Source organism: Idiotropiscis lumnitzeri, chromosome 2 (genome assembly GCF_059441095.1).
Source record: "Idiotropiscis lumnitzeri isolate Australia: NSW breed Sydney's pygmy pipehorse chromosome 2, RoL_Ilum_1.0, whole genome shotgun sequence".
Lineage (NCBI taxonomy): Eukaryota > Metazoa > Chordata > Actinopteri > Syngnathiformes > Syngnathidae > Idiotropiscis > Idiotropiscis lumnitzeri.
Window position 1 is genome coordinate 4,759,482 of NC_142392.1, and position 24,626 is coordinate 4,784,107.

A 24,626-nucleotide genomic window follows, 5' to 3' on the forward strand; every position below is an offset into this window, starting at 1 on the left:
AGAGGCCAACAGAATATTGTATTCTAATGCTATAAAAACACCGAGCTATGATGCAAAAAAGAAAAGAAAAAGGCTAAAACGTATAAATACGTCTTTGGGAAGCGGGGACTACATTTTTTTAAATGTATATGTATGTCTCATGGATTGTATGAGTTAATTACACCCTTATGACATCGAGAAATTCCATAAAAAAAATAACACAATGATAATCGTAATAATATATTTTTTTAAAAATGCCTGCTAATCAAGTGTGATGTAAATGAACAAAAAATAAATCAATCAATCAAATTTTTTCTCGTATAGTTCGGCCCAAACGGCTACTACTTTGCCATCGATCCCAATGGATACGTGCTGCTCCACCCCAACCTCAAGCCGCCGGTACGTCCTCTTCTGTGGTCGGAACGTCATTTTTCTTCCATTCGCCTGACGTTTTCGATGGCTTTGGAACACGCGGGTTAGTTTAAACAAACAACCCTGTTAATTTTCTGGCTTTTCTTTCTGCGCAGACGGCTGAGTTCCACGAGCCCGTGACGTTGGACTTTTTGGATGCCGAGCTGGAGAGTGATATCAAAGTGGAGGTATCGCATGGCATGTTGCATCAGTCATTCTTCGAGGTTTGCATTTTCCATATCAACTTTTGCATTTGCAGATCAGACAGAAGATGATTGGTGGCCTCAAGGGGACTTACCCCATATCAGCTCTGGTCAAATCGCAAGATGAGGTAATTTCCTTGACGAGAAATTGCGTCATGACACGACGCGAAATCTTACCGTGTGTTGCGCTCATAGCGCTACATCGATGTGGGTCGCAGGACGTACACCTTTGCGCCAGTGAAGGGAACAGACTACAGGTAACAACACAGCAGAACACAAGCCCACTTTGTGCTTAACACAAAAAAAAACCGCACAAAATAGTCCCTGTTTTTCATTTCGGAAAAATTCTCTCAAAGTAAAAGTTAAATGAAGTCTTTTTAAAATGAGGTTTTGTTGTGTGTGTGTGTCAGTCTGGCGTTGGTGCTGCCCGACTACAGCTCATATTACATTCGGGCCACCATCGGCGACACCATCACCCAGGCAAAATGTAAGTCTCCAATTTTCCACTCATTTACACACTTAAGTCCTGACGGGATGACACACGCCGTGGCGGGCGGCGTGTTAACGACGGAAAAAAAGCGCTGACGTTTACCGCTCACCATGTAAGGCGGCGGAGTCGCGATGGTCGCTATCCATCACTGACGCACTCGTTGTATATATGTCGTCTCTTGTTTGGCTGTTGGCAGCGCACGCTGACTTGTGGTGTGGGTTCAAAGTTGCACACAAGCGTGTCTGCTTTCATATGTGCTGTGAAAATCGCTCACCCGAGACACTTTCTGAGGGTTTGCTTGCGCAATTCACGTTTTTGAAACTATAAAAGCAAAATATTTACGTGTAATAAACTGATATTGTTTATCGCAATCAAAAAAGATAATAACTTTATATCGCAATCACATTTTAGGGGGGGAAATTTTTTTTTTTAAATCATTCAGCTCTTGTTAGCACACCAAGCAGCCAAAACAGAAGGGCTTGTACTTCCACACCTTCCTTTTTTTTATTACTTTGGAACACAATCTTACTTTTTATCGCATTTGGATTCTCCGAGAATCCCCATCATATTGTAGCCAAAATCAACTGGCAACAATCTTGACATTGATAATCCCTCTCAGCGCGGCAGCATTCCATCTCCTCCTCTTTCATCGCCTATTTGCTTCGTCCAAATCGGCTTATTGGCACCTTCAACGTCAGCGCAGGAATGTATTGGCGGGAGAAAAGAGGCCGTTGTAAATTCTACGGCTTTTCCTGTCTGTACGCCACACAACCCGACTCGCGTCACAACAAGCAACAGTTTGGCAGATAGGGAGAAAGTTGACGATACCTGACAAACTAAATATCAAACAGAAAAGTAACAAACAACACTCGGAGACCTATTCTTTATCCTCTGCAAAGAATGAAGACTAGTGCAGCTTACTGAGTTTTGACCATTTATGCCCATTTTGGTATGTCAGTATTATACTGCCCCCAAGTGGCCAAGATGCACATAAAAGAAGGATGACTGCAATTTTAATTTTTTAAATGTTTTATTAATGTTTGATTTTAATTATAATTAGTGCATTTTGAATCAAGACAAGAACAAGCCGTTCAATAATTAGTCGACTGGAGTACATTAGTGTAAAAATGTACTCCTTCTGTTTTTTTGTTTTTTCGCTTCCGGATGTTATTTACTTGCTTTTCACTGTCGTATTTATCCACTTGTGTCTCCAATATTCTTATTCACTTTGAATAAAATATTGTGTAACCCTGTTGTTACGCCCTCCCCCCTTCTCCTATCCTCCTTCTTTCCTGACCTGCTTCTCATCACCCGACCTTGTGGCGTGTCGGGATTCCTGCAGCATTTCTGGGCAAGTATTCTCCTCCTGACTTCCATCCCGTTCCTTTTTTTTTCTTTTTTTTTTTTTCATTTAATTACTTTTTCCTGTGATTATTAATGACGAGTGTGTAGTGAGGCCGTCATCTACTTAGCTTTGCATGCGAGCGCTGCCCACACAGAGTGCGTGCGTGCCTTAAAACGCCCCCTCCCCACCTGTTCCGCCGGCCCTCAGATGTGGTTTTGGCGCTAGAAGCGGGATGTTTGCGGTACGTTAAATGTCTTTAGGGATAGAAAGACAAAGAAAATGCTCCAATGTTTAAACTCATTCACTGCCAACCCCAGGTAAAATGAATGTCATTTTTGACGTCTATATCCGTCAATGGCAGTGAATGAGTTAATAGGAACAATGTAGTTAATTTACCGTCGTAAATTAAAAGAAGACCGTGTACCTTAATAAAATTCTCAAAACTAGATTACAAGTCAGAAAATACTAGTTGAGCAGTTTTTATGTCGGACTACCAATTTAAAGGCAAATGATGAAAGCTAAAGAGACCTCAGTGGAGTAAAAGGGAAAAAAAAAATCTTAAAAAAAAAAGGAAGGTTTAAGGACAATTTAGGGGCCAAGCCTAACCAACTAATTGATAGTGTTGTACCCAAAAATGTTGTTGTGATTTGCTTTTATACGCGATGAAACAATGCGTGAACATCAATAGGCCTTCCCAAAAGTGATCCCGCAAAGTGCCCAAAATGCTCAACAATAAAGGTTCAGAGGCAATTCTGAGCCCAACCGCTAATTGATTACAAACATTCCCCAAAACATTCTTGTTTGTGATTTTGCGTTGCATGCAGCGAAAGAATGCTCCAAAAGAACGTTCAAGGGCACGCCTCGCCCACAACGTAATTGAACTCATGCCTCAATCTACGTCGAGCGGGCGCGAAGACCCCCGCCTCGAGACAAATATATTCCGTCGTCACTCGCCATGAATCCATCGCGGCGAGGGACGAGCGAGCGGGACGGCCATGAAAGGAAAAATAAGCACCTGGCTGCAATTACCCGCCGATGACCAACGAGGGCCAACGATTGGCCGCTGTCGTCATGAGAACTCGACGTGCGGTTGATTCCGCGTTCGCCCGCTCGCCACCAAATGCTTAAAGAACTCCAGACCCCTCGTTATTTTTTTTGGACGCCTTTTGCAATATTTCTATTCAGGACTGGCTCTGTGAATAAAATATTGTGTGACCTTTGACCCCCCGCTGTGGTTTCACCCATTTCCTTTTCTCTTCCCTATCGGTTCTCCTCACCTCTCCTCTCCTTCCACCGCAGGCAAAGATGGCAAGTACTGTATTTTCTTCCACATATCTTGACTTTCAAAATCTTCAGATCATATGAAAAAACGTTCCACAAATTCCCCAAATTTCAAAGTAAAAAAAATTACCAAGTTAAGTGGCATTTTAAATATTGACCTCCTCCAAGATCTTCGACATCATTTCTCCAGAATATTTTTACCTCATTCGTTGCATTTTAATTAATTGACATATGAAGATATTTCTGCCGAGTGCGCAAAAAGACAACGCCAAAATTCTGCCTCCTTTGTAATATTTCACACCTGTCACCAGTTTCGGAGAGTCTGCTGGCGGACAAGTTTGACGAATACGGCTACACGTTCATTGCGCCGAGGTAAGATGGAGCGCGTTTCATTTTTTAACGGACATGACATTTATTTCTCCGCCGACTCGGGTTTCCGTCTCGTTAATTACCCTCGCCGGTGTTCCGCAGGGTGTACTGCAAGGACCTGAAGCCGCCCGACAAGGACAAAAGCAACACGGAGTTCCTCATGGAGTTCAACAACTACATCGACACCAAGACGCCAAACAACCCGATGTGTGAGTGCGGACACTTGGCCGGGTGCTGACGTGCGCCATCAATTACCTCGTGTCCCGGGTGGCCCGAGAAAAATAAGCGTAAAATGTGCTGAGTCCGCTCTGTTCCCACCACGGACTGTTGCAAAAGTATACTGTATGAGCAAAAGTATTGGGACGCACAGTTGGTCCCCTTTCACTATAAAGTGGAATATGTTCTTTTGAGAGAGGAGAATCCGATTTCTATTTCGACTATTTGACTTCAATTGAGATGAAATTAACTTGACTTATTCTAATTACGATATTTACTCCGATTCTGATATATGATTTACGATGTTCTCCGATTGCGATACCATTTGATAAAATATTAGTGCACCACAAGTTACTCTAATTACGACATTTTCTCAAATTACAACATGATATATACTTTACTTTATAAATCATAACATTTATTCTACCGTAGGCGCACCTGTATATAAGCCGCAGCAACTCTTCTGAAAAAAAAAGACGCAATTTTCTATGTTGAAAAAAAAATTGTCGTTTACTGGCTTTTAACGTGGCAACCACTTTGCTAATTAAAACAGGACAGACCAAAAAGAAAAAGAAAATCTACATTTATTTAGCGTATTTTCTGATTTATAGAGCGCCCCTAGTGGTGAAAGAAAAATCCACAGACAAGCAGCTCCCTTGTATTAGCCGCACGGTTGAAAATCTAGGAAAAAAGTAGCGGAAAATACGGTAATTCCATTTACGGTACAATCCACTCTAATTACAATACGATATGATTTACTCCAATTACCAAAATTATGATCCCACATATTGTACTTCAGTTGCGATACCAATTACGATGCATTGGTGAATAAAAAGTGGAGCTGAACTTGTAGCGCTGTTACAAATATATCCAGGTGAGACATCTGGTTCAAGCATGTCGAGGTCCCATCCCCTTGAGCAAACCCCCCCCCCCCCACCTCGCTATATTCCAGTGGTCTGGCTGCATGGTTGGCTGTGCATGACCAGCCAAAGCTTTTGCAAACTACAACCACTACCACCACCACCTCCCCTTACGTTGCCCATTTGACGCTAACTCCAAAAGTCTGACCATCACACGCCTGAGCGCACATGTGTGAAGCACATCGGCTTAGATGTGAGACGCGCACACACACACACACACACACTCCACCTATACGGCCGTCCAATTACTGTGTGTTTTGTGACAAAGAGCAGGACGCGTCAGGCCGGGCGCACGAGCCGGGGGGCCGTAAAACCCAAATCAGGGGCCAGCGGGACATCTGACCGACGCATTAATGACCGCTCGCGTCCGCGTCGCCTTGTTTGTCGGCATTGTCGCCGCTCGGCCCTCCAAACACGCCGCCAATAAAACCTCGCACTCCATTAAGTGATTAGTTTCACCGTTATTAGCTGCGAGTTTAACGGGGGGGTTGGGGGGGGGTCGGTCGCTTTGCCTGGCTCAGCCACCGCAGTGGCAAAAAAGTCAGAGTACATTAGGAATTCCTGAGCTGCCTTCAATAAAGAGCCCGTAATGAAAACCACGGCGGGCGAAGGGGTGGCGCAGGGCCTCGGAATAAAGTGTTAGAGCAGCTGTTCTCTGATGTGTGTGCTGCGTTTTAGGCCTCGCATGAGGTGGCGGGGTGTATCAGCGAGACTCCATGTTTATGGACTCGAGCGGAGGCTTCAAAGCGGATTGGAAAACACAACTAAAAAAAAAAAAAAAGTCTTTATCGCCTGTTATGTTTGTCATGTGGTCTTGTCGGAGGTCTCGGCAAATAATTTGTTACAGCGAGCGGCCGCCCGCAGCTTGGCAGCCTAGCCCGCTCGCTCTCGTGATGAAATGTTTCTCCGCTATCCCCTTTCACGGGACGTTTTGTGAAATGATTACTCCACGGCTCCTTCATTTGTTGATGTTTAACAACCCGGAGCTTTTTATATCGAGAAAATGTCAACCCTATCAATGTGTCTGGCTTGTTTCATCGATTAAGTCATCTGCTAATCAGAGGTGCTTTAAATGAAAGTCACTGTGTAAATATAAGAATGATTCCCGGCCCCCCCCCCCCCTGTCCCTTCTCATATCACAACCTCGCGTTTATTTTTCTTTCTGGGTTTATTTTATTGCTTTTCCATCTATTTTTTTTTCCACACATCATATTTCATTCCATGCTGGCTATACGGCGTGCATTTATTTAACACATTCCTACAGATAGCTCTTCCGTTCCGGGCCATTAGGTTCTCCGAACCCAAAACTACAACATTTACCTTACACCCCCCCCTAAAAAAAAAAAAAGATGGACAATCAAATACATTACATTTGACAAATTTTTGATCTGTCAGCAGACAGGCGCAAATGGCTCGGGCAGATGTGTCTGATTCTGTTTTTGCTCTTTAGGTAACGTGGAGCTGGTGAACCGATTACTCCTGGACGCTGGCATTACTTCAGATCTCATCAAGATCTGGAAGGAGAATAAGTTGCAGTGAGTGCAGACCAAAAAAAAAATAAAATAAAAATCATACTGTCATTTCATCACTGCGGAATTTGTGTAACTTTGTGTTTTGTAGACCCGGAGTCACTGCAAGATTTGTCGCCACCGACGGAGGGATTACACGAGTCTACCCGAAAAGGTAAGAAAAGCTCGATTCCAGGTTAAAAAATCGGGAAAATATTGACAGAAGAACATCATTAGGATGTAGGTGGCGGATGATGACATTTCCCAACATTTCTCCATCATCCGAGTCTCGGAATCATTGAATCCCCAGTAGGCTGGCCCTTACATCGCTTATCTCCTGACTTTTCCGTGATCAGATAGGATGTAGATCCCTGCTGTTCTCGTCCATTTTCCACTTGCATGCAGCGTTTGACCTTGACTTGTTGCTTCCAATGTGAACCCCCAAGGGGGGCCCCTTTTGAATCCAAAACAAACCGACAGAATCCGGTCTGCATAAATGCTTACTATTATCCCGTATTTGCGATGATGGTCAATAAAAAAGCCACAGTGGCTCTAAAACAGATCCCTGAGGTACGCCCAACGAGAAAAAAAAAAAATAATGAAATTAATATTTTGAATTAAGCGCTCCAACTGGACTTTTAACGACCGAAGAATCAATCTTTGCACGGCAAAAATGACTTCATTGAGTTTAAATTTGCCGATTTGCGCGCGCCACAGCGCAGGCCTGAACTGGAGGGAGGAGGCTGAGACGTACGAGTCGAGCTTCTACAAGCGAAGTTTGGACAACGACCTGTACATCTTCACCCCGACGCCGTACCTCAAAGACAACAGTGAGTCGCCTCGAAAATACACCGCGCGAGTGTTCCTAATTAATCGTCCCATGCGTCTGTGCGTAGCGAGCGATGACTCGATCCTCGTGAGCCGAGTTGTCAACCTCAAGATCGACAACAAGCTCCTCAAACCGGCGGGTAAGAACACGCTAAAAACGAATTTCGCAATTTGTCTGGTTTGGTGTCAACGCACTCACGCTTCAGACGCTTATTTCCAAGCCGACTTGTCACCTGCTGCTCGCCACCGACGCCCGTCACACACTTTGTCTCTGTTTTTTTTTTGTTTTTTTGTCTTCCCCAGTGGTCGGCGTCAAGTTGGACGTCAGCGCCTGGATGGCGAGTTTCATCAACACCACGCTGAAGACCAACGTGAGTTACATCGGCGTCACAAAGACCCCAAAACGAGTCTAAGGTTTTGTTTTGTCGCAGTGCACAGATGAGATCTGCGGATGCCAACGGAACCATATGGTCAGATTTTATTCCAGTTCGTAATTTAAAATTTTTTTTTTTTTTTTTCAATATTATGTCTTCGGATTTTGTATTTGAGCATTTCTGTGTGATTCCAGTACGTGGACTGCGTCATTCTGGATGACGGTGGCTTTCTAGTCATGTCCAACCGGGACGAATACGTCAATCAGGTCAGCGATTGCTCTAATATGTCATAAAAATTGTCTTTCTGCTTGGAAAAGCACAAACCTGTGCCAAATGTAACATTTTCAGACACTCAAATACAGGTGTGGGCAAACTACGGTCCAGGGGCCACATGCGGACCGTTGAACGTTTCAATCCGGCCCGCCGAACTTGAAAAAAATTAAATGAATAAACCTTGTTAATGTTTTATTTTCAAAATACTGTGGTTTTTCAAAGACATATTTTGTTGTAATGCTTTTGTTCACTTTCATTTAAAATTAAATGGATTTTTTTTTTCTCTGATGAGTTACCAAAACACTCCGGCCCCTCTGTCAAATTTTAGCATAGTTGCGCAATTCGTTTTTAGACGTTTTTTCTTTTTCAATTTTCGAAAAAATTACTGCCTACATACAGTTCAGTTGTATTTAACTTTTAAGTTCAATACATTTGATTTTTTTTAAATAAACAAATAAAATAGGCAGAATTTTTATTTTACTTTTATGTGAGATTTTAATCGAATTATTAAGTATTATTTTATTAAATATATTTTGGGGGTAATAAAATCTGTCTTCCGCCCTGCTATATTTTTTTAATGTTGGTCATGATGGCGTTAGTTGAAGCACTAAGTAGATATTTTTGGTGGTACATGGTGTAAAAAAAAAAAAATTGACAACCACTGATCGAGAATTTGTTCACAATTTTATATATGGATCTTTGATTGATGAATAAAAATAGTGATACAAAGTCCACCTGCCATCTGAGCCATCAAGATGCTAATGAAGCTTAAGAGGAAAAAAAAATGCAAAAATAAACAAATGAAAGCACCCAAGCACAATTTGCCTAATTTGTTGACATGCAAAAGCACATTCGGCTGCAATGATTTCTTTTCTTAAAGAGCTAAAAGGTGAGCCGGGGCCCCCCCCCGCTGCGGTTTGCTTGAATGTTTTTTCATGTGCTGGCTAATCAGCGCCGGGCGTGCGCTGGATAAATCAGGCGCCCTCTGAAGTTTGGCAGCAGCACTAAAAATTGAGGCCTCGTGTGTGTGCCCCTCCGTCGTAGATCTAGCGGGGACGTCTAGTGTACTTTTCTCCGCCTCTTTATACGTGACCCGCTCCATTTTTTTTTTTTTTTCGTACTCAGGTAGTCCTTGGGGAGTCTGCGGGCCAACAGGGCGGCAACTGTTCATTCATTGGAAGAGTCGCACACGTGCGGGGGCGACCTGAGAGCGATTTAGGCAAAGACGTTCAGGGGTCACGTTAACGGGATTACACCAAAGGTCGTCATGAATTTGCTTTTCTAGGTGGCGCTAGTGCACCGAGCAAAACCATTTTAATCAATTATGAGCCCGACCAAAGTCAATTTCATGTTTTTTTGTTCGTTCTTAGAGAAAATTGTGCTTGGCAAAACAACAGGTGTCAATGAAAAGCTTGAAGAAAAAGGCATCGAAAAATAAAAAAAATTTTCTTGTAAAGTTCCAACTTTATTTGCATAAAGTTATGCAATTATGCAAAATATATATATATAAATATATATATATTTAAACAAATTAATAACCTTATTATTTTGTCATGCAATTAAAACTTAATTTGAACAAATTGCTATTTTTTTTTTTTTTTTTTATTCTTTATTTTTTGTAACATGACTTTTATTAATTCAGAAAAAAAATCACTTTTGTTTCAGAAATCAGATAATTTCCTGAAAAAGCAGGAAAGTTGCGTTTTGTTGCCTTTTTTTTTTTTTTTTTTGCCCATTTTGTTTCTAGAAAGACAAACACACTAAACTAGATATATATCTATTTTTTTAAATAACAGTAGCTTGGGGCTAAAGTCATAATAAAATAATAATAATATTTTGTTATGAGTTTTTAATGACACCCTCCTGACTATCGACACTATGAGTGTGTTTTGTGCTGTTGGACCTGACTGCTCTGTTGCTCTGAGTCCCACTCCGCCCCACTGTCGTTTGGTGTTCCGCAGGGTTCCATTTTGGAGCCCCTGCTGTTTTATTGTATTTGTTGCCCCTGAGTTCCATCTGAAGAAAACATCGTATTTCCTTCCATTGCTGTGCGGATGACTGTCGGATCTTTGTCCCACTATGCAAAAAGGTCGCTCTGTTCCGTACATCTCACCTTGGGCGCCCTGACTTCTTTTCTAAACCCAACAGTCTTGGACTTTGATTTTAAATCGGACATTGCTCTCAAATTGGACCGGAAAATTAATGCTGTTGTTAAATCCAGCCTTTTTTTATTTTTTTCTTTAATCTTAGGCAGCTGGCGAAAGCAAAGCCCCTCCTTAGAAACGGCAATCCATGCCTTCGTTCCATCTCTGCTGAATGACTTTAATGCACTTTATTTTGGAGTCAGCCAATCCTCCCTCGAGCGTCTCCATCTCGTCCAAAATGCTGCTGCTCGCCTCCTAATTGGCGCTCATAGGAGGGAGCACTTAACTCCAATCCTGGCCTCTCTTCACACAACCTTTTAGGATTTGTTTTATTTGTTTTGAAATCTTTAAAATGCCTCGCCTCAACATACCTCTCGGAGCGCCTCCACCCCGACACACCTGCCTGCTGAGTCAAGTCCGGGGACCAGATGCTCCGGAGGTGAAGACTAAGCAAAGGTTCAAAGGGGATCCAACTTTTTCCCCTGACGTCCCACTAAACCTTTGCCAACCTGCCTCCCCCTTGTCAAAATACCGTAATGAACTCATTCAATCCATAAGACATAGATATACGTTTTCAAAAATGTAGTCCCCGCCTCCCAAAGACGTAGTTATACGTCTTTGCCTTTTTTTTTTCTTTTTTTTTTTTTGCGCCATAACTCCGTCTTTTCATAGCATTCAAACATAGTATTCTGTTGGCCTCGCAAAATCAGCCCAAAATCGAGAAAAACGCTGGAATTGACGGGTTTCCTCTCGTGAAAATTTCTGGCATTAAATGAGTCAAACGTCCTAATGTGCCATCCTCCTCTCTGCCTCTGCTCGATTAGATCGGTCGCTTTTTCGGAATGGTGGACCCCATCCTGATGGTCAACCTGGTCAACTCGTCGCTGTTCACCTCCAAGAAGTCCTACGACTACCAGTCGCTGTGCTACCCCGTCAAGGAGACCAAGGCAGCGGCGGGCCTGCGATCTGTTTATGTAGTGAGTCACGTAAACCCGAGTCGGTCTGGACGCACGCGTATATGTTAGCACATTTTGATACATGCACTGATTTCCCGACATGCTACATAGTCATAGCAGCAGATAAAGCAGACGTACCTGGTTGCTATTGCACACACACACACGCGCACGCGCACACACACGCGCAAGGGAGCCATAAATCGTTCTAGCGCAGTTGAGAAGGGAAGCAGAGGTCCAGCGAAAGCGTCCGAGTGGGAGTTGCCGTAACGCTAACAGGATTAGGTGGTCTCGCATACTCGGCCGACACGCCAAGCGGCAAGCGCTGTTTTTCATCACCCTGTCATTTTTTTTTTTTTCCAAAACGCTGAACTCGGGAATTCTTCCGATTCCCCCTCGGAAATGTGCTCATGTAGAGGAAAACACAAATTGGGGCGGGTTCGGCTGGTTGTGACATCACAGCAGAAGCATCAATCCCTGAATGTCTTGCAAGTATGTCGGAATGCTTCTGCTGATGATTACTTATTTTTATTATGCTGCGTTGTCGTAACTTGATGGATGGAACGTGATTAATTTTTCAGGAAATCATAAAAAATATTTTCTGCATAAATTGAGAATTTTTTTAATGAAATTGAAGCGTCAACTTGTTTTTTCGTAACAGTTTTTTTTTTTTTTTTACATCAAATTAAAGCTTTAGCGTAAAATTCTTATGTATTTTTTTCCGTAATGACAACCTATTTGTGTAATTAATTAAATTGAATTAACTTTTTTTTTTTATACAAAAATTTTATATAATATTTTAAATTATACTTTTGGAAGTGAAAAGGTTTGCTCAGTTTTCCTAATTTGGTGACTTTTTGGTGAAATTGACACTGAAGTTAAATCTAACCTTTTCTTTTCTTTAATTTTTCGCAAAATAACTTTTTTTGGAAGTATTTTTTTTGCTAGTAATGCGCTGACTTTTTTGCAGTAAAAATATTACTTTGCCTTTTTTTGTAGCAAGACAACCATTTTGTAAATTTAAGTCAAGTCGAATTTATTTATAGCCCTTAACCACATAAAAGTCTTGAAGGGCTTCACATGCCTAAACGTAAATGAACGTAAAATTATACATAATATTTTTAAATGATGTGCTGATGAAAACATTACTTGATTTTTTTTTTTTATACCATAACATCACAGATTTTTTTTTTTTTTTTTTTATGTAAAATGTTCGAAACATGACAACTTTCCGCTACCTCAAAATTCCCAACACGGCCCACAAATGAGTCGAAGCCTTCTCGTATCGTCCGTGTGATCAAAGTCAACACGTTTAACTTGGCGTTGTGTGACTCAACATGTCTGAAAGCTTCGTGACTGATTGGCCACAACGAGGTCCTCGCATGCTAGCTGTAATCCAAACAAGATGGTCAACGGGCTTTTGATTCAAACCTCATGTTGTTGCTTTTTGTGTTATCTGTTTCTTTTATGCATTACCTTCCCCTGCGTTTGCTCGTGCCAGCCCTCCGTCGCTGAGATTTTCAACGTAGGCTGGTGGGCCACTGCTGCAGCGTGGTGAGTTCTTTTATGTCGCCCGGGCCTTTATCTTTAATAACACATTCTTGGGCAAATGATAGAGATATTTAAGGGAAGACATTTTTGAATTCTAATAGGAAACAGGCGGAGGCCTCCTTTCTTGTTTTACACGAAGCGCACCATGTATGTTTTCTTTCAGTGAAATTTATATTTTACGTGGGTCAACAGTAGAAAAAAAATTCAAAAAATGACTGTTGCAGAATATTTTACGGAATATTACAAATTTTTTTGCTAGCAAAATTAGAGCTTCATTCGAATTTTTCTCGGAAAATTTTTCAATATTAGAAGTTTTTTGTTTTTTGTAAAAATTACAAAATTATTCACACACAATTATAAAAAAAAAAAATTATGTAATTGCTGTCACGAAATTTTTTCTTATTGTTAAACTAACAATTTTTATTATAACCGTAACATCATTTTGTTAACATTACGACATTATTATTGTAATTGTCTGACTTTTTTGCGTGAAAATGTGTTGTTGTATGTCATTTCCGCTAGCTTTTTCTTTTTTTTAATCTTGGAATAAATTGACCTGATTTAACTTTTTTTCGGTTTTTTTTGCTATTTTTTTTTTCCTAAAATAAAAACTTTAACAACATAATTCCTGTAACATTTTGCCTTTTTGCGTATACATGAAATATTTCTATTACTTTTCTTTTTTTTCTTTTTTTTATTTATTTATTTATTTATTTTCCCCAAAATCCAAACTTTATTCGCGCCAAATGGCAAATTCTTCACCATAATACTCCAATTTTTATCTGCTCTCAGGTCGATCCTGCAACAGTTGCTGGTCAGCATCACATTCCCCAATTTCCTACATGCGGGTGAAGACCTTCCCTTGCCTTAAATTCATATCACGCTTCTCAAACGTAGCCAATCAAAACTAATCCATGAACGAAAACCCGCAGCCAACGTGGAGGAAGACATGTCCGACATCGTGAATAAAGAAGTGTGCATCACAGAGCAAACGCAGTACTACTTCGAGACGGGAGACCTCTCCTTTAAAGGAACGGTCGACTGTGGGAATTGCTCCAGGTAAGAAAAATTCCACCTTAAACGACGTCCCTGACGACGCTGCGCTTGTAAAAAAAAAAAAAAAAAAAAAAAAAAAATCACATGCCATAAAGGTGAACTTATGTGCAGGCCACCGTCCTGGCACGTCGCCGCCCCTCTCCCCGTCCCCTTGGCGTGTGCTCGCGGCGTTTTAAGGCCCCCTCGTGCCGCCTAATAAAGTGCCTGCCCCGCGTGCGGCGTGGCGTTCATGCGCCTTCGCCGCACACGTTCCTCCCTTAATGAGCGCCATAAAAAAATTTTAAAAAGCTGAGAAATTCATTTGTGCACCCCTGGCAGGTGGGGGGGGGGATTTTTGTTCCTTTGGGATGGAAAGCCATTTGATTAAAAAAAAAAAAAAAAAGTCATGAGTCAATAGACGTCACTTCCTGTTTTGTTTTTTTATTTCTCATAAAATACAAATTGTAAAGATCTCTTGCAAAAATCAAAAAAGTTTATGTAAATTTTTCTTGGAGAATTACCAATTTATTTGCACATTAAAAAAAAATAAGAAAGTCAAGAAAAAACCTGGAATTTTTTTTTTATCAGAAATTCATTTTACATACAATTCAGAATTTTTGCTCCCGCCGCATTTCCTCACGTTTCTTCTCATCTGACGCTCCCTTCCAGACTTTACCACGCTGAGAAGCTTCCCAACACCAATCTGGTTTTCATCATTGCCGACGCCAAGCTCACCTGCTCGTCCTGCGACACCAAACCGCTCATACAAGATGAACAGCAGTGTATCCTTCCGCCCACGAAAGTCGCCGATGAAACAAATGCTAATCGAGAATTTGGTTGATCTTCCTGACTTGACTCTTTCAGCTAACGGCCCTGATCCGTGCATGATAGCTCAGAATCCCCGTTACAGGAAAGGACCTGCGGTGTGCTTCGATAATAACAAACACGTAAGTCTTACCGCAGCTCGGATGCTTGTTTGATGCTTTAATTGCGTCTGCAACGCCTGCCAGCTTTTGTTTGCGCCATCATTGTTTGTTAGCTAACATGATCTCTTATCTTTAGTAGTTTGTTTGTTTTGAATGCGAATAGAATTCCTTTTTTTTTTTTTTTTTTAAGAAGCGTATCCTCGAAGCTTCAAATGTGATATTGTTGTCATATAGTGTTTACCGCAATGGTGTTCTGATTTTACAATTTGGTATTTTTTTTTTTAGCTGAATGTAGACTCAATCCATTGATCAATAATGTGGTAAAAAAAAAAGAAAAAAATATAAATAAAGTGGTTAAGCCTTTTCAGTGGGGAAAAAAATCTGATAGAAACTATAAATGTAAATCTATAAAACATTTCATCAATCTGAACTCTTTCTAGCGTCAGCATCTTGCTCGCATTTGCTAGTTTATGGAATTGGTTTAAATTTTTAGCATTTATTAATTAAAAAAATAATAATAATAATATTTTTTAATTATTTTCCCAAAAATATTGTTGTTAATTATTTTAAAAAATATACATTTGTTAGCCCCGACGGTTCAGTTGGTCACACATTTTACATGTCCGTGTTTTTAGTTATTTTGTCTGGTTCACTTGGTCGTCGTTAACAATAGCCGCCAAAAATTGGTCGCTGATGTCGTTGTAGGAAATTGGGAGATATTCTTCATTTCTACTTTTCACATTTGCTTAGCAATATTTTATATATTTTTTATGCTTGTATTTTGTGGCTGCCGCCGCATTGGACTTCCATGTGCGATTGAATGTCATGCTTTATTATTATTAACCTGCATTGCTTGCCACTAAATCTCATTTTCTTCGCCGCGCTTTGCCGCATGATGTATGGCCTTGTTTCCCGCTCTGCGATTGGCCTGCCACTTAGGACGAGGCCCTGTGCCGGCGTAGCGCTGGCCCCCCGTCGGCGTCCTCGCTGCTCGTGTTACTGCCGCCACTGTTCGTGTGCTTTGCCGGGTCAGTCCGTCTTTTCTCGCTGTCATGTTCCACCTCAAATCGTATATCTTCTCCGATTTTTTTTTTTCCACTATTTTTTGGGGTTTATGTCTTGTGTCGCTCCGCACCTGTCACTCTCTCTCTCTGGTTCTGCTGCCATCTGTTTTCAATTACCCCCCCCCCCCACACACACACACACATCTTCTTGCCCGGCTTTGAACTACCAGCATGTTTCCCCGCGTATCGTGGAACAATTGCCAACGCCATTTGCATCCGGGATTCTGACCGATGAACTGCGATAACAAAAAATGTTGCGTCTGCCCTTGACAAAATTGTGTCTTGATTTTGAATTTAGAAACATCGCAGCACCTGTGCTTTTTTTTTTAAAGAATTTATTTAGCATCTTATTAATTTTTAAATGATTTAAAATTTATTTTTGAATTCTTTTCTCAAAAATATTGTTGTTAATTCTTTATTTTATGTATTTATTTTATGTATAACTAACAAAGTTATTTTGAGCTGTTTTACGTTCTTAAAAATGTTTAAAAAAAAGTTTTATTTTATTTTCCACACTAGTTTCTTAGCATTTTATAGCTAATATATTTTGATAGCCCACGACGCACATGTGTTTGCAGAATATAATAAAGAAGAAAAACTTTTAAAGGAGTTAGTTATGAGGAAATTACTTTGAAATATTTTTCTTCCTCAAGATAGCCGTGTGAGTGACGACTTTTAAATTTTCCCCCCATTTTTGCCTCACAGGCATTTTAAATGCATTTTTTTAGTCTGCACTTTTGTCTGTTTCATGTTTCATAAATCGAAGTGGGGATGCAAAAGATGTTTAATTAATAAAACAGATTTTTTTTTTGTTTCTTTTCCAAAAATATGACTTGATACTTGTATAATATAAATGTACATAATAATTTATAAATAATATCAATAATAATGTAAATTTTATAAATAATAACTTTATAAATAATATCAATATAAATAAAAAAATAATAAATAAATAAATAATAATTTAAAAAATAATAATTAAAACTCGTTGGCGTTGTCAAAATTCTTAGCTGAAGTCCGGTCGTTGTCATGGTGACATCTGCCAAAGTCAAATCCAAACAAAGTCCGCGGAGCGACCCAACGTCGCGAACCCGCCGGTGACGTTGTCCCCCTTGTCGGAACTCCAGGAGGAGGACCCTGACTGTGGCGGGGCGTCCGGCTTGAGTCCCTCGCTGTGGCTCACCTTGGCCCTTCAGTTGGCACTGCTCTGGGTTCTGAGCGGCTCCGGACATCACGCCGTCCCGTCATGACCTGTCCCTTGCCCCACCACCATCTCTCTACCAGCATGCCTCCGAAATGATCAAATGAGATGCGCTTCACAATTTTTGGACCGAAGAACCCCGAAGAGAACTTTGATTGGCGGCGCCATTATTTTCGCAAGTGGGGCTGCCTTATCGGACTTTGTTGAGGAGCTTGAACTTTTCAATTCAACACTGCCACTTTCAAAGCGAATGAAAACGCCATCGGCACAAACCTTTGCCTCCGGTCCGCCTCCGCCGGGACTGCAGATCTTTTTTTTTTTATTTTTAATCTGGATTCTTCCCCACTCCTGCCAGCTTCTCCGGACCTTGTTTACTTTGTGCTCTTGGTCAAAAGCGAATCCTCAGCCTCCTTACGTCTGGAATTCTTGGATGGAAAACTGCCATGCGTGCGCGTCAACCAATCAGTGCGACCCTGACTGAAAAATCTCTCGTGCCATGTATGTGATTCTGATGCGAGCTTGTTTAGTGGACTTTTTATCGGAGGTTTGAGACGACTATCTGCCCTTTTTTTGTGTACCGCTCCTCAAGTCCACTTCATCCTTTCTTTTGCAGGACTAACAACAAATCAGACGCATTTGGAGTGTTTTATTAATTGCGATAGTTCCGGGCTTAAGGTCAGATTTTGTAAAGTGTGAGGTTGGGTTACACGGTGCACACTTGGTGGTTGATTTGAGATTTGAGCGACCTCAAAGTATGTTTGGACGCAAATCCTTCCACTTTGACACTTGGCTCATTTCTATCGCAATTTTTTTTTTTAATTTATTTAATTTTTTTTTTTGCTTCGATGTAGAGAAACTTCGCCGTCATGCTAGCAAGTGTCGCACTTTCTAATTCAGCCGTAACATTGTCCTCTTGGTGGTACTAACGACGTGGTTGTCATTTACTAACAAGGAGAGAAATAAAAACAAAAGTGCCATAAGTGAAATCTCTCCTTCTCCGATTACGTCATTTATGCAAGTTGACGTCAAGTATTGCGCGATGATCAGCTGTTACTGCCTTTTGTTTTCCTTTGAGGAGACAGCATCTTTTGCATTATAATTCAAATCCCATTTTTTTTTTTTTTTTTTACCGACTGCAGCAATGCAGGACTGAAAATGTGGGGGGAAAAAAATTAAACTACTGAAATCCGATGCTGTCCCCTCGGGAATAATTAACGCGATATGAAGTGTTTCCGATTCCGTACAGGTTGCAGAAATCTTACGGGTTGGCGTGCGTGTGTTTGTGTTACCTGTGTGTGTGTGTGTGTGTTGGCATTGGCCCCACCAAGGGCTGTTTTTTAAGGCTGTCCACATGTCCACGGGTATTTTTGAAAAATTCCCTTCACGCCGACAATTTCAGTCCTTTTTGTCGTACAATTTAACCCACAATAACAATCCAAAATAAAAACGATACATTTACTTAGAAGCCAGTTTAAATTGACCGAACACTGAAAAACAAATGACATTTTTTAAATACCATTAATCATGTGGACATCGTCTTAGTCTCCCTTGATTGTGCTTTAAAATGTTACACTACAAAAAAAAAATTGTACAAAACCAAAGTTCCGATCTAAATGTGTGTTCATCCATGTGCAAATATTCAGAATAAAATTTTACGATAACAATCTGCTTTTTTTATTTATTTATTTTTAATGTAGTCCTTTCCCTTGCACTTTTGACCGTCGGCCATGTTGGATTTTGCTCACAAACGTCTCCATAAATTTTACACCCGTGTCTCCTCTGGCTCGTCGATCAAGCTGCGATGGATTCTAATCGTTAGCGACGTCCGCTTTGCACGCGACTGCAGCTGCGCCCCCCCCAAAAAAAATAAATAAATAAAAAAACAAAGTGTCAGTTTACATTTTTATGGCGCATGTTAAAAAAAAAATGAAGCGACACGCTGCGAGTAGAAAAAAAAATATCCAATCACCAGGGACATTTTAAAAGTGGCCAATTACCACGTCTTATAATGAAATAGAAGCCTTTTTTTTTTTTTTGTCTTGGTAGCGGCTGGCAAATGACTACTTGGAGACCAATCATACATCATATTTTACAAATCAAATATAAACCATTTTTTTGTTGCTCCTTCCATTGCACATCTCTCCAATAAACAAATCTTTGAAAAAAAAAAAATTCTGCATTTAGAACAAATATAAAATATGTGATTAATTTTGTGATTAATCATGAGTTAACTCTGGAAATATTTAAAAAAAAGAAAGTTAAAAGTTACAAAAAAAAATATTGTCCATTTAGAACAGATATAAAATATGTGATTAATCTTGTGATTAATTATGAGGTAACTCTGGAAATATCAAAAAAATGAAATTCTTTCTTGTTTTTAAAATTTTATGATGAACCGTCCCAAATTTCAAAGCTGTTGGTTGTCCACCCCTTGATTGAGCACCATAATGAAGACTGAAAGATTTACCGCCCGCACTTTTTCCTTCCTTCCACGCTTCTCTTGAACTCCTTTTCTGATTTTTTTTTTCCTAAAGTGTTATTCCTCATCTTCTGCGGATGAGTTGCGATGTCAACAGCACATGCTGGATTTCCTGCCTGGGGTGGGCTGAGGGTTGCGGCTCTGGATTTTGCGTCTGGCAACCTCGCTCGGTTTACGCCGAGAGGTCGACGGTGTTGTGCTTGGGTTTGTTATCACAAGTCCGCCTCTGATTGATATCTGGCCCGGCGTCCCGCAGGGAACGTCTCCCTCAGTAAATAGGAACGGTTTATTATGTAAGTGATTGCATTAGCTGTGCTCTCATTGTGAGCCGTGTTTATTTTTGCATGCTGCGTAATCGTTCTGTCAGATGAAAATCATGTCGTGCCCAATTTTCTTTTTTTTTTTTTTTTTTTTTTTTTTTACAGAAAGGCTTTGACTAAATGAGAAATTGAATCACTTGTATCAGGAGCTGCATTCAGAATCAAGATTTTGGTTATTTTTGGAGTGTGGCGGTGTGAACAGAATTTAGATTAGAATAATTTTAGCACCTTTTTTTTTTTTTTCTTTTTTTTTTGCAATTTGGATCATTTTGTAAAATATAATTTGGTTTTGTTGCTTTAGTGTGACAAAGTGATTATCTTTTGATCCTGGGATTCAGGTCATTTGTGGGGGGGAGAAAAAAATAATTGCTCAAAATGTTGGATTAGATTTGATCTCTTTCAATGTGACCTAAAGATAAATTACCGTTAGTTGCATTTTAATTGTGATTTGGATCCAAAATGATTGATTTGGGTAATTTTTCTGACGGCCTCGGTATGACCAAAATGACGCATTTGAAATATTTGCCCTCGTGGTATCGCTTTAATTTATGAATTTATTTATTTATTTATTTATTTTTTTTACAGCCGTGCTATTGTTCCAAGTTGTCAAGTGGTGCTCGTGTGTAATGAGCTTAGTGAGAACGCCTCGCTGCAGGCATTTCTTTGGCTCGCCATCAAAAGCCAATCACAAGTGGGGTAATAAATATCTCGTGATAGTCTCGCGCCCTAAAGGGGCTGTCCCCCCCTTTTTTTTTTTTTTTTTGCGGCAAGCGGAGATTGCTGTTTTGATGATGTTTAATCGCTGCAACACGCTCGCTCGAAAATGTCTGCGGGCTCTGGGATGTCTTGCGTCCTTATCTTTTTATTTTGGTCTGGAGGTCTCAGGTTACCACGAATGGGGCTGGGAAGGGGGCAAAAGTAAAACTTTGGCATCCCAGGTAGCTCAAGAACTTCTTGACTGAACTGCGGTTTTGTCATTCTTTTCCACAGAGAAGGTGAAATTTTGTGTTGAGTTACTGATTGTTAATGGGAAAAAAAAACTTGGGCCCGTGTCGTGAGCAGCACCATTTTTGATGTGGCTTTTGACTCACCGGAGTCACCTGCTGTTTGCGAACATGTGGAATGTCTTTTGGGATCTTTAGAGGATTTAGTCTTTATCATTACCATGATCAAAGGCACAATTTTTGTGTCTTGAGTTTCAGATTTTACACTCCAGACCAACAGGGGGCGCCATACTAGCAGCAGACGTCTCAGCGGGTGGCCTAATTTAGCGGCAAAGCTGCTAATGCATTTTCACGATCCAAAAAATGAGCTCATCAATTGATTAAATGACAGAAAATTATTTTCATTATAGTTTTTAATTTTTTAATTCAGTTTGATTTACTTCATTTTTAGTTTTTATTTGTTTATTTTATTTGTTCATTATATTTTATTTTTTAGGGTTTTTTTAGGATTAGTTTTAGTTTTTAAATGTATGTATGCAAGATTAAAAAAAACTTGCTAAGTATTGTGGAATAAAATAAAGAATTCTAAAAAAAAATGGATGTAAAGCCAAACTAAAAAAAATCATTTAAATTCAATCCCAGAAGCTCGTGTTTAATGACAAAAACCCAAATCAAGTACATTTCCGCTATAATCAATCAATATATATATATTTTATTTGAACAACAAATTTTCAATTTTAGTTGTCGTTATCTCGTTAGTTTCCGTTAACTTTAAATCTGAATTTTGACTTCTTACACTTAACGCTAATTAGGTCAAATGTCAAAATGATACGTATGGAAGCAAAAAAGAAGAAGCCGCTTTAAACTCTAATTTGTTTGGACTGTCAGTAAATCTCACCACTAAGGTAACGTTTAGCCTCGTGAGTCTCGTTAGCCTTAATCCCCCCCCCCCAAAAAAAAACAAACAAAAAAAAAAAAAAAACAAGACCCAAATTTACCGTAAATCGTCTTTTGAAAGTGTTTCAAACTTGCAGGTGTGCTCCAAAAACAAAGTCGTCGACTCGCCAAACCATCTCTTGACACGACACAGCTGCAACAAAGACGTCCTATTAACAACCAGCACTTTTTTTCCTTTTATGTCTTTAAACTCCATAAATAGCAAGAGAGGGAGATGACCTTGTAAAATGGCTCGCTTTGGAAGCCAAATCATCTCACCGGCAGATTTAGTCAAAGCGTTGATTCTGAAACACCCTCCAAGCGCCTTCGCCGAATATCTCGCCGTTGATTTTCGATTGGCCCGGCGCACCAAACAACCGCGTGAATCACCCAAAAGCTCGCCAGCCGAGCAGACTGATTTGACTGGAATAGATTTCACGAAGCGTAGTTGCCTCGTCGACGGCGAGGTCAAACGTTGGTCCGGCGTAATTTGCCTGCAGATGAAACCCGACTCTGTGGCGAGGCAACGGCGCGAGCCCGCGTTTCAAAGCTGCAGGAAATCTATTAGCACCTGGCGGGACTCCCTCGTCCGCCCCCAGTGTGGACGTTCACCTCCCCGTGCCCCACCTTGGTCCATAAAAGCACGCAAGACTGCCGCACTCCTGCTGTGACACTAAAGTCAGGGGATTCAAGTGTGTGTGTGTGTGTGTGTGTGTGCGCACACGTGGAGGTAGTTAGCGGCGAACAAGCTGCCAGACGAGCAGCTGCTACGCTAATAGCGCCTGTTGCACGTACAGTAGGCGGCGGTTGAGCACTGACACGAGGTCAGATCAGGCGGGAGATCAGGCCAGTGCCCCCGTGATGGTTTTTTTTTTATCTCACAAATGCCAGCACAAAAATGGACCCCAAAAAAAAAAATGCAAGAATCCATCTTTTTTTTTTTTTTGTTTTTTTTTTATGAGCCGGCCAGCAGCGTGTTTGCTTAAGCGCTGGATTTCACATCAACAATCCTCAGGGCAACTTTTTTTTTTGCAGGACGCTCTGCCAAACTTCCTTCAAAGTCCATTTGTCTTATTTTGTTCTCAGAGTATTCCCGACTTGTCACTGCCTTGAGAAAAGTCCCCTGCACTTGATTGAGTCTGGCAAGCTCGAGGGTCATGGGCAGTTTACCGTGGCCCTCGCGTTGCCTGACATCGCTGGAATCATCGGGAGATAAAGTACGTGTCTGGTCATGTATTAGTTCGGTTCAGGAAGTGAACTTTGGCACCGCGGCGGGTACGGAAGAGTCGATCCGGATCTGGTAGTGTTACCAGAGGTTGGGTCAATCTGCAAAACTGACTGACTGATATCACGTGAACTGCGAGATATCGTACAGACTCCCGTGGGACTTTTGGACCCTTTTTTTTTTTTTTTTTGGGTGTGTGTGCTTTCGTCAGGTCATTTTTATTTCATGTACATCCAAATATTGCGAAACATACAAAGTCATCCCTCAACTCCGCTCGCCGCTCCTCAAGTTGCTCGCAGGGCCGTAAAGTAGAAGCAGGACCCCGAAGAGGAGGTCTTGGCATCCACCGTAGAATTCTAGAGCACCCCCCCCCGCCCCCCCCCCCCAGAGGCCAGTCCCAGCCGATGGCTTCTGAGTCTCTGCTCGTTCTCGAACAACTTTGGCCAACATGTTGCATGCATCACTTCTTATTTTTGTGCGTTCCTGACGGCCGCCTGGCTAAGCGGCGTTTTATCTCACCCCAACAAGCTTTATTGAAATCCCAGACCGAGGGCAGAGATCACCTGGCTCTCATACTCCTCTCTTGTCCAAACATGGATTTACACTATCGGGGAACTTCATGACTGACTTTGGATGAGCGACTAACGCCTCCCAGAGGACGTGCTATAACATATACAGTAAGGTTTGTTGCTTCAAGCTCACGTCTGCTGCAGGATTTATGCGCGGGTCTTCGGAATGCATCCCGGTTACAGGTTATCTGCCGTACGATGAAACGCGTCGCTTGGATCTTCTGCTCCTGAGTAACTCGTTCACTGCCATTGACGGATATGGACGTCAAAATTTCGCTCGGATCTTCTGCTCCTGATTAACTCGTTCGCTGCCATTGACGGATATGGACGTCAAAATTTCGCTCGGATCTTCTGCTCCTGATTAACTCATTCGCTGCCATTGACGGATATGGACGTCAAAATTTTGCTCGGATCTTCTGCTCCTGATTAACTCATTCGCTGCCATTGACGGATATAGACGTCGAAATTTATTTCACCTGGGCTGGCAGCGAATGAGTCAAAGATTATCGCCAAGTCACCACCAGTCAAACCCCCCCCCAAAAAAAAGTGACCCGAGTGCCACGAATGGAAAATGAGATTATTTAAGTCAACGGTTTGGGCGGTCGCCGGTCGCATTCTGCCGTCTCACCAGCTCGTTCATGCGGCCTAATTGGATTTATGTGCGGGAATGTTTTCCAAAGACGCACTTGTGAAATACGTCCACATCTGCTGACCATTAGCGGTGGACATAACACACAACAGAGAGAGGAAAGCCCCCCCGACGCCTTGATTCATTGGAGTGTACCTTGGCTTTTATTGCGCTGGAGGAAAACGGCGTTAGGCCTTATCTCCCGGTCCTCGTTGCAGTTCGAGCCGGCACTTGATCTCTCTACCTGCGCTCTTAATACGGAAAATGGCCGCTTCCATTTTCCTTCCATCCGATTTCTTTTCCATCTGCTGACGCATCTCGCCGTCTCCGCGTTTCGGTGCCCCCCGTCCCGCCGCTCCGCCCGGACAGTCGTTTGTCTCCGTCAACAAGACTTCCATCTCCTCGAAGATGGCTCCCCAAGGCCGGGATGTCCTCCTGTTTCATCCCTTTCCGA

The 24,626-nt window shown here is 41.4% G+C and overlaps 1 protein-coding gene across 4 annotated transcripts in view; it reads left to right on the forward strand.

The window, feature by feature from the left end:
• cacna2d1a (calcium voltage-gated channel auxiliary subunit alpha2delta 1a) overlaps window positions 1–18,706 on the forward strand; it is a 40,328-nt gene extending 21,622 nt beyond the window's left edge. Inside the window, exons 18-39 of one of the 4 annotated variants that reach the window (XM_088287228.1) lie at window positions 304–378; window positions 507–578; window positions 650–721; window positions 789–850; window positions 1,004–1,080; window positions 4,021–4,081; window positions 4,181–4,287; window positions 6,665–6,749; window positions 6,835–6,897; window positions 7,440–7,552; window positions 7,619–7,690; window positions 7,854–7,921; window positions 7,982–8,020; window positions 8,119–8,190; window positions 11,166–11,318; window positions 12,796–12,848; window positions 13,638–13,693; window positions 13,778–13,904; window positions 14,550–14,662; window positions 14,745–14,827; window positions 15,746–15,834; window positions 16,998–18,705. In XM_088287228.1, the coding sequence (XP_088143354.1) occupies window positions 304–378; window positions 507–578; window positions 650–721; window positions 789–850; window positions 1,004–1,080; window positions 4,021–4,081; window positions 4,181–4,287; window positions 6,665–6,749; window positions 6,835–6,897; window positions 7,440–7,552; window positions 7,619–7,690; window positions 7,854–7,921; window positions 7,982–8,020; window positions 8,119–8,190; window positions 11,166–11,318; window positions 12,796–12,848; window positions 13,638–13,693; window positions 13,778–13,904; window positions 14,550–14,662; window positions 14,745–14,827; window positions 15,746–15,834; window positions 16,998–17,034 (1,749 nt within the window). In that variant the 3' untranslated portion in view covers window positions 17,035–18,705. Of the gene's footprint in view, window positions 1–303; window positions 379–506; window positions 579–649; window positions 722–788; window positions 851–1,003; window positions 1,081–4,020; window positions 4,082–4,180; window positions 4,288–6,664; window positions 6,750–6,834; window positions 6,898–7,439; window positions 7,691–7,853; window positions 7,922–7,981; window positions 8,021–8,118; window positions 8,191–11,165; window positions 11,319–12,795; window positions 12,849–13,637; window positions 13,694–13,777; window positions 13,905–14,549; window positions 14,663–14,744; window positions 14,828–15,745; window positions 15,835–16,997 lie in introns of all 4 variants that reach the window. The other 3 variants (XM_088287209.1, XM_088287237.1, XM_088287219.1) reach the window with 3 other exon arrangements.
• Window positions 18,707–24,626: the final 5,920 nt, after the last annotated feature.